Source organism: Heterodontus francisci, chromosome 5 (genome assembly GCF_036365525.1).
Source record: "Heterodontus francisci isolate sHetFra1 chromosome 5, sHetFra1.hap1, whole genome shotgun sequence".
NCBI lineage: Eukaryota > Metazoa > Chordata > Chondrichthyes > Heterodontiformes > Heterodontidae > Heterodontus > Heterodontus francisci.
In genome coordinates, this window is record NC_090375.1 from 157,857,541 (window position 1) to 157,870,895 (window position 13,355).

Here is a 13,355-nt window from a genome sequence, read left to right on the forward strand (position 1 = left end):
ACCAGGAAAAGAAGCTCAATAATTTCCATCTTCGCTGTCTGCAGTGCATTATGGGTATATCCTGGCAGGACAAAATGGCAGTCCTCTCAAAGGCAGACCTCCCAAGTGTGTTGGCACTAATCAAACAGAGCCAGCTTCGGTTGTTTGGACATGTCTGCAGGATGGAAGATCGTCGCATAACCCAAGGACCTTCTCTACGATGAGGCAGCCGGGGCTAGACGATCAGTGGGGTGCCCAAAGCTTAGCTTCAAGGGTGCTTGCAAGCGGGACATGAAGGCCCTAAATATCGACTATCGCACATGGGAGTCACTATCTGGAGAAACAGAGAAATGGCGACACATCCTGTGGACTGGTGTGCACTACCACGATGACATGATGGCCAATTGCTACTGCAGCTTGGCAACAGGTGTCAACATCAAAAACAGCAACTCACAGTGTCACTTGGCAGTTTCAAGTGCAGCACTTGTGGCAGAACCTGCCTCTCAAGGATTGGCCTTCACAGCCATCAAAAGAAGACACCAAGAGAAGACACCCCACCTAAATGAAGTGTTTGCTGCGTGTCCATCATCTTTCATTGATGGAAGGATGCAAACCCAATGGTCAAACTGCAGTATTGCAGTAAATTAAAGGTTTAGGTAAAGCTCAAGTATTAACTGAACAAATTTGCTTGTATTGCTGATTGATGTTTATAAACCCTTCTCTACATTGGGAATAGTTTGCAATTTCGGGTAGATTCTGTGTTTGTTGGAATCAAGGAATGGAAGAAACCGAGAATAATTCCTGAAGCCAGCAAAATGCTCAAATATCAACAGGTAGAAAAAAAGTACAGTTGGGTCACTCCAAAATTTAAAAAGTTAGTTCTGGCAAAAGATTAGTGTGAAAAACTGACTCTGATAGAACTATTTTAATTATTGTGACCTCTTCTGTCAGATATTCATTCAAGTAAGTGTACCTGTGTGACTGGGATTGTGGTACTACTGATAATGAGGAGAATGATAGTCGGAGAGTGCAACTTACAGCCCTAAGGGCCACTAGATCACCAGCAATGCAGCCCTCCAAGCCCAGAAACTCAGTCCAACTGAGCTTATATTTCTTAAGACTTTCTCCACAGACTTGCTGAGTGTTTCCTGCATTTCCTGTTTTTATTTTAGTTATCTTATTTCCTGGTTCATCCAGTTTGAAATCTGGGGAGGTTTGAAAAGGGCTACTCTTGGTTCTGTTGACTAATTGATGGATAAATCCTCAATGATAACATCTGTTAGCATCAGCAATTTGAGCTTTTTGCACATTAAAGGAACAAGGATTTAATTTTTACAGATCGCCCCCAATGTTCCATGATAGGTCGATGCAATACACAAAGACAAAAGCTTTCACAAGTCTGGATTATAATACTGTCCACTGCTTTTAGACTTCTATGACTGCTTTTATCCAGGAAATCCTTGAAGGCACATAAAACAACATGTACAACTCGGGCACTTGCTAATATGGCAATGTTTCAAATGAATCAATAATTCACTTGTTTGGAATAGTATGATCTGAGGTGACCAGGCCAGTGACAGATTAGGGTGTGCAATATGCCAACTTGTTCATCTAATATTGATTTATTCCTGCCTGCTGATTCAGATATAAATAAAACATTTTTGAAAGCCTGCCTGGTTGAAAATTGACTGCCATTACTATTGGACACTATTCAATACCTACCATATTTATTTAAACACTTTGTAAAATTGGAAATGTAGAAATTAATGTAAACCTCTACTGCTGTAATATAGATAATGTTAAAATAAATAATAGATTTGATACTGCATATTTCTTTCTGACAGAAGATGTGAAGATGTGGTGGCTCTAGAGCACAATCACCATGAACAACAACTTGCATTTATATAGTGCCTTTAACGTGGTAAAACATCCCGTCATTTCGTAGAAGCGACATCAAATAAAATTTGACATTGAGCTGCATAAATAGATATTAAGATAGATGACCAAGAGATTGATCGAAAAGGTAGATTTTAAAGAGCACTTTAAAGGAGGAAAGAGAGGTAAAGAGGTGAAGAAGTTTAGGGAGGGAATTCCAGAGCTTTAGGCCTAGGCAGCTTAAGGCATGGGCACCAATGAAGGAGTGATTGCATGGATGGGGGTTTCAGCAGCACATAAACAGAGGTGGAATCGGAGATGAAGGTAGGCCATCTTGGTGATGGAGCAGATATGTAGGTAGCAGTTTTACTGGCAGAGAGACCACATCAATCAGATTGGAGAAGGGTTCAGTAGAATCACACAAGTCAACAGAATGAATCAAACTGCACTGACTGCATAACGAGGTGGCAAATTATTGGTGTTGTTGGATAAACAAAGGCTTAATTAAAAGCTTTCATTAAATGGCATGTCTTACAGTAGCAGTTTAATGAAATTTGAGGGTCGGATGCAAAAAAAAGCATGACTGAAAATAATAAAAATGTCACTTGATGACATCTGTGCTTCCACTCTTGTGTCATCGTAGCAAGAAGTCCCTCAACAAATATTTGTTGTACAGTTTTAGAGCATTTATTTATAAGGCCTCAGATCCCCCTGTTAGGATTATGCTGTACAATGCCTCTTCTTATTATAGAAGGCCTCTGGGCCAATATTTGTTAAAAGTAAAAACTCCAAGAATTCTCCACCTGTGCAAAACAAAAGGTAATTTTAAAACAAGAAATGAAGAGCATAAGCCAATAAAAGAACCAGTGCCTATAGTTTTTAGTCTTTTGTAAACTGGCCAATGAGAAGAGTCAGCACTTGAAACACTGTTCAAGCCTTTCCCTGTGGGTTGGTCCTTGTAGAAAAAATGAAGAAGCTGAGCTAGCATGATGGGACTAGTTTCCAGGGTCAGGCTGTACTTCTGCCCCTGCAAGAGAAAGAAACAAAATGCCTGTCAGTGTCTTATTCCAGTCCTAGGTGAGAGCAGCTGAGAGGGAAGGAATGCAGCAACAAGTTAATACTATGATTCTCAGCTTGAGGGAATCTGGATGTAAGAAAGTTATGTGCAGAACATCCGAGGCAGCCCTGGATATAAGTTAGCTGAGACTGGTAAGCTAAACATTAATTGACAATGGGAGTTATTTCTAATGCAAATGCATTTTGGGAAATGGCACAGGGAGTGATTTTCTACCATTATAGCGATACCCTTAGATGTACTTCCTGCAATCATTGCTTTCCATTGGATGCGCTAGAGTCTAGAATCACCTCTTATATCCCATTATTTTCAGATTAATGAATAAATTTACATATAAATGAACATATTGATCAAAGCTGTTTGAATAACTTTAAAAATTCCAACAATGCCCTCTGTTCAGGAAGAACAGCTGTTTCAAAAAAGATCATTATGCCATTGTCCTTTTAGAAAAAGCCCAATTAATTTGAATAATATCACTTAGATTCAGTCAGTATAAGAAGTATTGCAATTTAAATTATATGTTGCTGAATATCCTGTGACATTGCTCACAGTGAGTTGGAGCAAATACTAATTTCATAATGACTGAATTTTCCACATGGTGAGTTGCCATACATTTACAGCCATGCAAAAACAGCAATGCCTATTGATAGTCAGAAGAAATATATACACCAGAATTTCCTGGATCAGCTCATATATATATGTATATATATATATATATATATATATCCATTGGCATAATGATTGGCATAGAACCAATTTAGAAAGGTTGTCAAGGTCTTGGAGAGGGTGCAGAGCAGATTTATCAGAATCATACAAAGATAAGGGGTTTCAATTATCTGGAGACAATACAATCTGGGATTAATCTCTTTAGAGCAAAGGGGAAAATTTAATGGAGGTGTTTAAAACTATAAGGGATTTTGATAAAGTAAATATGGAGAAACTGTTTCCACAAGCAGGAGGATCAGTAAACAAAAGACACAGATACAAAATAATTGGCAAACAAAACAGGGGAAGATGAGAATACTCACTGAGTTGTTAAGATCTGGAACGCACTGCTTAAACAGATGATGGAAGCAGATTTAATAGTAACTTTCAAAAGGGAATTGGATATATACTTCACAAGGAAAGAACTTCAAGAATATGGGGAAAGAGCAGGGTCATGGGATTAACTTGTAGCTCTTTCAGAGAGCCGGCACAGGCACAATGGACTGTCTGAATTCTCTCCTTTTGTATTATATGACATTATAAAATGTGGAATAATGTACTCAGTAGCATGGAAATTAGATCGCAGAATTTAAAAATGCCAGTTCTAGTTAAAGATTGTAGCAATAGTCAGGGAGGGCAGTATATAAGTAGGGAACAGTATTTGGTTCACTTACTTGTTTGTCAGATAGCTTAACTGGATATCTCAAATTGTTTTTGTACCACTTTTCAAGAGTAACTAACACAAGAGCAATGTGGTTGACTCTCAATTTCCCCCTGAAATGTCCTAACAAGCCATTCAGTTGTATGATACCACCACGAAAAGATCTAAACCTATACTACATAGACTGTGGCAGCTCAAGAAGGCTGCTCACCATCATCTTCTCAAGGGCAACTGGTGATGGGCAATAAATGCTGGTCTCTCCTTCATGGTGTGAAGGAATAAAAAAAGACCTTTGCTGCCAGAGAATGCCAAGCAAGTTGAAGATAGGAAGCAACACCAGGTTACCCAGGAAGAAGCTCCAGAGATGCAGCTAGTAGTGTTGCCCCACCCTGAAACTAGCTGCTGCGAGAACAGGGCCATCTCAATCCCATGACTCTTTTATACAGCATGAGTAGCGAAACACCTCTGGTGATATTGGCCCTCAGGCTGCAGCAAGGAAAAACTGTAGAACCAGTGAAAGATAGGCTCATATAACCACCCAGGGAAGCCTGGTGTTATAAAAAACAGATTAATTTGTGTTCACTGTAATAAAATAGATGGTACACATGCATTGTGATTATTTTAAATTCATGGAGGTTAGAATCAAATGGAAAAGGGTGCAATTATTTGTTGCCGATTTATCCAATCTGGTGTGATTACTGGCAAGGTCATTGTCATGCTAGGCCCCCACCTGCCAAGAATGAGGCACATTAATTTGGTCATAAACATTGATTTTAAATGGTTGCTGGAGTGAAGAAAGGATTTGTTAAACAGATCAGCTGTGGCTGGAAAATACATTTGCATGTTAACAGACAGTGATTGGAAGGACAAAGGACACATTCAACCCACAAAGTACCTTGATCATCAGGTATTGTGTGTAAGAGGAGCATTCCAGAGACTGCTGTAATCCAAGATGTGGTCAGACCAAATAGTCACATGGCTAACCTGCTTGGCAACCTCGTTTTTCTGAATTGTGCAAACAGTTTGAACTCAGGGAGAGGGTCTGTTTGCTCCTGGACTGAGAAGATCCCTTTGTCTGCTCCCATCTCTTACTCAGAAGCTTCTGAATCCACTGAAGACACATGAACTCCAAGAGAGAAAAGTCTCCTACAGCGAACAACATTTAAGAAGAATACTGGGCCCCAACCAAAAGCAAGATCTACCTACAATCAAGGACTCTACAGTGAGCTCGAAGAACCGTAGCAAAAACTCTTCAGATATTGCCTCAAACCTTTCCACTTTATTTTTCTTCTGCTCTTTTCTGTCTCTATTTGCATATGTGTATCGTGTATGCATGCTAGCGTGGGTGCGCCATGTATCTGTAAGCGTTAACCGAATTAGAGTTTAAGTTTAATAAATTTCAACTTTTCTCCTTTAAACCTGCGAAGCGAAAGCCTTTTTGTGCTGGTTTCTTTGCCTTATAATTGGAAAGTGGTGAACAAGGATTCACCAAGGGGGAGCTAAAAACAGAGTGTTTAAAATTAAACCCTGTTACAGTCAGACCAGATGAAGGCTGAAAGGGAACCCCTAGACCTCTTTCTCACCTAGTCGTAACAGTCATGTACAAAGAGGGCTAATGTGAAGTCATGTTGTAGGATAGGTAACGAATTGAGGGAACGACCCATGAAGGGCCTTCAAACTCCAGACCCCATGAAGTCTCATGGCATCAAGTCAAACATGGACAAGGAAACATCCAACTGATCACCGCCTGGTGATGTGAGAGTGATTGCCCTGGATATCAAGGCAGCATTTGACCTAGTGTGGCATCAAGGGGCCATAGCCAAACTGAAATCAATGGGAATGAAGGGGAAAACTCTCCAATGATTGGAGTCATACCTAGCACAAAGGAAGATGTTTTTGGTTGTTGGAGGACAATCATCTCAGCCCCAGGACATTGCTGCAGGAGTTCCTCACAGAAGTGTCCTAGGCTCAACCATCTTGAGCTGCTTCATCAATGACCTTTCCTCCATCATTAGGTCAGAAGTGGGAATGTTCGCTGATGAATGTACAATGTTCAGCACCATTCGCAACTCCTCAGGTTCTGAAGCAGTTCATGTCCATATGCAGCAAGACCTAGACAACATTCAGGCTTGGGCTGATAAGTGGCAAGTAACGTTTGCACCACACAAGTGCCAGACAATGACAATCTCAAAGAAGAGAGAATCTAACCATCTCTCTTTGATATTCAATGGCATTACCATCGCTAAATCCCCCACTATCAACATTTTGGGGGTTACCATTGACCAGAAACTGAACTGGACAATGACTACAAAAGCAAGTCAGAAGCTGGGAATTCTGTGGTGAATAACCCACCTCCTGACTCCCCAATGCCTGTCCACCATCTACAAGGCACAAGTCAGGAGTGTGATGGAATACTCTCCACTTGCCTGGATGAGTGCAGCTCCAACTACACTCAAGAAGCTCGACACCATCCAGGACAAAGAAACCCGCTTGAACATTCCCTCCTTCTACCACCAACGCACAGTAGCAGCAGTGTGTACCATTACAAGATGCACTGCAGCAACTCACCACACCTCCTTCAACAGCACCTTCCAAATGCGCAACCTCTTCCACCTTGAAGAATAAGGATAGCAGATGCATGGGAACGCCACCATCTGCCATTCCTTCACAGATTCTGGGTCAAACTCCTGGAACTCCCTCCCCAACAGCACTGTGTGTATACACCTGCACCAGATGGATTGCAGTGGTTCAAAAAGGCAGCTCACCCCACTCGCATTACGGAGCTGGAGCTGCGGGTGGATTCACTGTGGAGCATCCGCGATGCTGAGGACGTCGTGGATAGCACGTTTAGTGAGGTGGTCACACCGCAGGTAATGGCTGCACAGGCAGAAAAGAGATGGGTGACCACCAGACGGAGCAGTAGGCGCAGGCAGGTAGTGCAGGAGTCCCCTGTGGCCATCTCCCTCTCAAACAGATTTACCGCTTTGGATACTGTTGGGGGGGATGACCTCCCAGGGGAAAGCAAAAATAGCCAAGTTCGTGGCACCACGGAGGGCTCTACTGCACAGCAGGGGAGGAAAAGTGTTGGAAGAGCTAGAGTGATAGGGGATTCTATCGTAAGGGGTGCAGATAGGTGTTTCTGTGGCCGCAAACAAGACTCCAAAATGGTATGTTGCCTCCCTGGTACTCGGGTCAAGGATATCTCGGAACGGCTGCAGGACATTCTGAAAGGGGAGGGAGAGCAGCCGGAGGTCGTGGTCCATATTGGTACTGACGACACAGGCAAGAAAAGAGATGAGGTCCTGCAAAGTGAATATAGGGAGTTAGGCAGAAGGTTAAAAAGCAGGACCTCTAGGGTTGTAATCTCAGGATTACTCCCTGTGCCACGTGCTAGTGAGGGTAGGAATAGGAGGATTAGGAAAATGAATGCGTGGCTGAAGAGCTGGTGTAGGCGGGAGGGCTTCAGCTACTTGGATCATTGGGATCTCTTCTGGTGCAGAGGTGACCTGTACAAGAAGGACGGGTTGCATCGAAACTGGAGGGGGACCAATATCCTTGTGGGGAGGTTTGCTAGTACTACTCGGGAGGGTTAAAACTAGTCTTGCAGTGGGGTGGGACCCAAAGTAGTAGTCTCTCAGATGAGATAGTTGAGGCAAATGTTGAGGTTAAAGCAAGCAAGTCCAGTAGGCAGGCCTGGCAGGGGTAAGACAGGGAGCATGGAAGGTCTGGTCAGCTAAACTGCATTTACTTTAATGCATGAATTCTTACAGGTAAGGCAGATGAACTCAGAGCATGGATCGGTACATGGGATTGTGATATTATTGCTATTATGGAAATGTGGTTGAGGGATGGGCAGGACTGGCAGCTCAATGTTCCGGGGTACCGATCTTTCCGGCATGACAGAGGTGGAGGTAAGAGAGGAGGGGGAGTTGCACTATTGATTAGGGAGGACATCACGGCAGTACTTAGAGAGGATATCCCGAGGGGAACGTCCAGCGAGGCCATATGGGTAGAACTTAGAAATAAGAAAGGGGTGATCACTTTGATGGGATTATACTATAGGCCCCCCAATAGTCAGAGGGAAGTGGAGGAGCATATATGTAAGGACATCACAGATAGGTGTAGGAATTATAGGGTTGTAATAGTAGGTGATTTTAACTTCCATAATATTGACTGGGACTGCCTTAGTGCTAAGGGATCAGTTGGGGAAGAATTTGTTAAGTGTGTCCAGGATAGTTTTCTGAAGCAGGATGTGGATGGCCCTACTAGAGAAGGGGTTACACTCGACCTCCTCTTAGGAAATGAGGATGGGCAGGTGGTTGATGTGTCAGTGGGGGAGCATTTTGGGACCAGTGACCATACTCTATTAGCTTCAAGATAGTTATTGAAAAGGATAGGACTGGTTCTCAGGTTGAAGTCCTAACTTGGGGGAAGGCTAATTTTGATGGCATCAGACAGGAACTCTCAGAAGTTGAATGGGAGAGGCTGTTTACAGGTAAAGGGACGTCTGGAAAGTGGGAGGCTTTTAAAAGTGAGATGGGAAGAGTTCAGGGCCGGAATGTTCCTATTAGATGGAAGGGCAAGGCTGGCCAGTTTAGGGAACCTTGGTTGACGAGGGATATTGAGGGTCTGGACAGGACAAAGGCATATGTCAGGTATAGGCAGCTGGAATCGAGCGAGTCCCTCGAGGAGTATAGGGGATGTAGGACTACACTTAAGGAAATTAGGAGGGCAAAAAGGGGCCATGAGATTTCCCTGGCAGATAAGATAAAGGAGAATCCTAAAAGATTCTATAAGTATAGTAAGAGTAAAAGGGTAGCTAGAGAGAGAATAGGTCCCCTTAAAGATCAGTGTGGCAACCTATGTGTGGAGCTACGGGAAATGGGCGAGGTCTTAAATGAATATTTCTTGTCCGTATTTACCATGGACAAGGTCATGGAAGCTAGTGAGTTCAAGGGAGGGAACACCGATATCCTGGAGCATATCAACATTACAAAAGAGGTGTTGGAGGTTTTGAAGCACATTAAGGTGGATAAATCCCCAGGGCCTGACCAGGTGTATCCTAGGAAGCTATAGGAAGCAAGGAAGGAGATTGCTGGGACCCTGGCAGAGATTTTTGTATCATCGTTAGCCATGGGTGAGGTACCGGAAGACTGGAGGATAGTTAATGTTGTGCCTTTATTTAAGAAGGGCAGCAGGGATAAGCCAGGGAACTACAGGCCGGTGAGCCTTACATCAGTGGTGGGAAAGTTATTGGAAGGGATTCTGAGAGACAGGATTTATATGCATCTGGAAACGCATGGTCTGATTAGGGATAGTCAACATGGCTTTGTGCGTGGGAAATCATGTCTCACGAATTTGACAGAGTTTTTCGAGGAGGTGACCAAGAGGATTGATGAGGGCAGGGCGATGGACGTTATCTACATGGACTTTAGCAAGGCCTTTGACAAGGTCCCGCATGTTAGGCTGGTCCAGAAGGTTCAACACATGGGATCCAGGATGAGCCAGAAAATTGGATACAAAATTGGCTTGGTGATAGGAGGCAGAGGGTGGTAGTGGAGGGTTGTTTTTCAGATTGGAGGCCGGTGACCAGTGGTGTGCCGCAGGGATCGGTGCTGGGCCCTCTGTTGTTTGTCATATATATTAATGACTTGGATGCGAATGTAAGGGGCATGATTAGTACGTTTGCAGATGACACCAAAATTGGTGGTATAGTGGACAGTGAAGAAGGTTGTCTAAGGTTACAACAGGATATAGATCAACTGGGAAAGTGAGCAAGGGATTGGCAAATGGAATTTAACACAGACAAGTGTGAAGTGATGCATTTTGGGAAGTTAAACCAGGGCAGGACATATACAGTGAATAGCAGGGCCTTGGGGAGTGTTGTTGAGCAGAGAGACCTTGGGGTACAAGTACATAGTTCCCTGAAAGTGGCAACACAGGTAGACAGGGTGATGAAGAAGGCTCATGGCATGCTTGCCTTCACTGGCCGAGACATTGAGTACAAGTGTTGGGACGTCATGTTACAGTTGTACATTAACGTTGGTTAGGCCGCATTTGGAGTATTGTGTGCAGTTCTGGTCGCTGCACTACAGGAAAGATGTGATTAAGCTAGAGAGGGTGCAGAAAAGATTCACAAGGATGTTGCCTGATTTGGAGGGCTTGAGTTATAAAGAGAGATTGGATAGGCTGGGTCTGTTTTCCCTGGAGCGAAGGAGGCTGAGAGGGGACATGATAGAGGTATATAAAATTATGAGAGGCATAGATAGGGTAGATTCCCAGAGTCTGTTTCCCATGGTAGGGGTGACTAAAACTAGAGGGAATAGATTTAAGGTGAGAGGGAGGAGGTTTAAAGGGGATCAAAGGGTTAAATTTTTCACACAAAGAATAGTGGGTATCTGGAATGAGCTGCCTGAGGAGGTGGTAGAGGCCGGAACAGTAGCGACATTTAAGAGGCATCTGGACAGATACTTGAATGAGCAAGGTATAGTGGGATATGGAATTAATGCAGGCAGGTGGGATTAGGATGGATGGGCATTATGGTCGGCATGGACGCAGTGGGCCAAAGGGCCTGTTTCTATGCTGTACAACTCTATGTCTCTCTGACTCTAAATTAGGGATGGCCAAAAATTGTCTGCCTTTTTATGAGCCCAAACCCCATGAAAGAATTTTAAAAATTGAAATTTGGGAGAAGAGGTAAGGCTTTGGTGTCAAAGGTCGATTGTGTTACACAGAAGCTGAGATGTGTTCTAATGCCCCTTGCAGTAATCACTGAGTAGTCCTCTGAGGGCAGGTCACTGTGATGCTCACCTCCATGTAATTCTGCTTTCAAAGCACCTAGAGCCACCTCTCCAGCCCATTCTGTATAGTGAAGTTCTGCCAGGCACAAAAGACTTCAACTATGTATGACACATGATCTGGAGAATATTGCAGAACCCCTTCTCATCTTTTTGGGCAGCAAAAGTCTTCCTTTATGACCCTGATGATACTCTCAATTATTAATATTGTGGAGGCGTGTGCTTCGTTGAAGCATTCCTGTGCTGCTGTTTGCGCTGCTTTCAATGGGGGCATTATTCATGTGAACAGGAAATACACTTTGTCACACACAAACTATCTGTCGACCTTAATTGCTTCCTTGAGGAAATCAGGGAGGGCCACATTCTGAAAAAAGTAATGCATTGTGACAACCTCTAGCATATCTTCTGCTAACATGTAGGGTGGTTTGATAGTTGAGTGGAAGCTTGAGGTGGTAGAGGTTATTTTCTGTAGGAGTCAGAATGTCGAAATGTTTTTCTATTGCTTCTTTTTAATAAGGACAAAACTGTAAAGTGAAAAGGATACGTTTATGATTTCTCATTAAATCCAAGCACAGTAATTTTTGATGGATGGCTAACGTGCATTATTTTGCATGGTTGCTCAGGGTGTTTAAGATTAATGCACTGTTGATAATAAATGAAGTGATAAATAAATAAATGAATACTGAAGACTTTTGCTAACACATGGAGTCCAGTTCTATGGAGTAGATTCTACAGAGTTCTAAACTCAGGGAATTTGGTGAGTGAGGAAATTCAGTGCAGTGAGGAAAGAGGTGATATTCTGGTATTTTAGAAAAAAACAAGAAGTGGTCTGAGAGATAGAGAGTGGGAGACAGCAAAGCTTAAGAGCTCAGGTCTAGAGGCATTAATTAAAACTAATAGCTTAAACAAGGTACTAACCATTTACTAAAAGAGGGTAAATTTTTTTTAAATCATGGATGGCAGCTGAGATCTGTTACTTGTGAGACCAGGTATATAGGAAGTATCTCCAGCTGCTTGAGCTCGAGGTCAGGATTTCTGAGTTTGCGAGGCAGCTGGAGTCATTGCGGAGCATCAGGTTGGATGAGATTTTCCTACATTGCACGTTCCAAGAGGTAGCCATCCCACAGGCAGAGTTCAGAATAATAGATCGGTGTCCATCCGAAAGAGTAGGAAAGAGGCACAAAGTGCAGGAGTCTTTGAGGTGTATGCCACTCTCAAACCGGTACTCAGCTTTGGAGATTGCTGAGTGTGATGACACCTTGAAGAAGTGCAGTCTGGACCATGGCACCAATGGGCAGGGACTGCCCAGAGGGTAATAGCAAAGCGTAGAAATGCAGTTGTTATCATGAGTCCCGCATGGTATTGCCTCCCTGGTGCTAGGGTAAAGGACATCAAAGAGACAGTGCAGAATATTCTGTAGGGGGAAGGGAGTCAGCCAGAGGTTATGGTACACAGCAGTACCAATGATATACAGAAGGCAGCTACTGAGGTCCTACAGTCATACTTTAATAAGATAGGGAGTAAGTTAAAATGTAGGAACTCGAAGGTAGTAATCTCTGGATTACTTCCAGTGCCATGCACTAGTGACAGTAGAAATAGGAAGATAGTGAGGATCAATGTGTGACTTAAGGCATGGCGCAGCAGGGAGTGCTTTTGATTTTTAGGGCTTTAGGACCAGTTCTGGGGCAGGAGGCACCTATTCAAATGATACGGGCTGCACCTCAACAGGACTGGGACCAATGTCATCGCGGGGAGATTCACTAGTGTGGTCGCGGAGGGTTTAAATTAAATTGGCAGGGGATGGGCATCAACATATGGAAGTAGAAAAGAGGAATAAGGAGCATAAAGGAATGAGAGTGTTGCATAGTACTGGAGAAGCAAGTTGTACCATATTAGACAGGACCAGACTAAGAAGGATTACAATAAATAAAAAGACAAGTTCAGAATGCATGTATGTAAATACATAAAGTGCGGTGAATAAGTTTGGTGAGCAACAAGCACAAATAGCTGTGTAGGAATATGGTGTACTGGCAATAATGAAAATGTGGCTTAAAATTGGTGAGGACTGTGCGCTTAATTTTAATTGTACCCCTTGACAAAAAAGTTAGTGAGTATCACGTTCATATTACAAATCAGGGATAGGCACCAACATGTTGCACCAGGGACATCTGACAAAATTATTGACGCAGCCATGGACATGGGAGCAATTAATCTGTATATAAAGTGCATAGTCATCCGAATGTCAAGACACAGTCCAATTTTA

General features: G+C 43.1%; 1 protein-coding gene across 2 annotated transcripts in view; it reads right to left on the reverse strand.

The window, feature by feature from the left end:
• LOC137370113 (dual specificity calcium/calmodulin-dependent 3',5'-cyclic nucleotide phosphodiesterase 1A-like) overlaps positions 1-13,355 on the reverse strand; it is a 537,696-nt gene that overhangs the window by 8,165 nt on the left and 516,176 nt on the right. Inside the window, exon 16 of one of the 2 annotated variants that reach the window (XM_068032285.1) lies at positions 680-2,881. The exons of the other annotated variant lie outside the window; for it this stretch is intronic. Coding sequence (XP_067888386.1) covers positions 2,850-2,881 — 32 coding nt within the window. The 3' untranslated portion in view covers positions 680-2,849. Of the gene's footprint in view, positions 1-679; positions 2,882-13,355 lie in introns of those variants that run through there. 2 annotated transcript variants of the gene reach the window in all.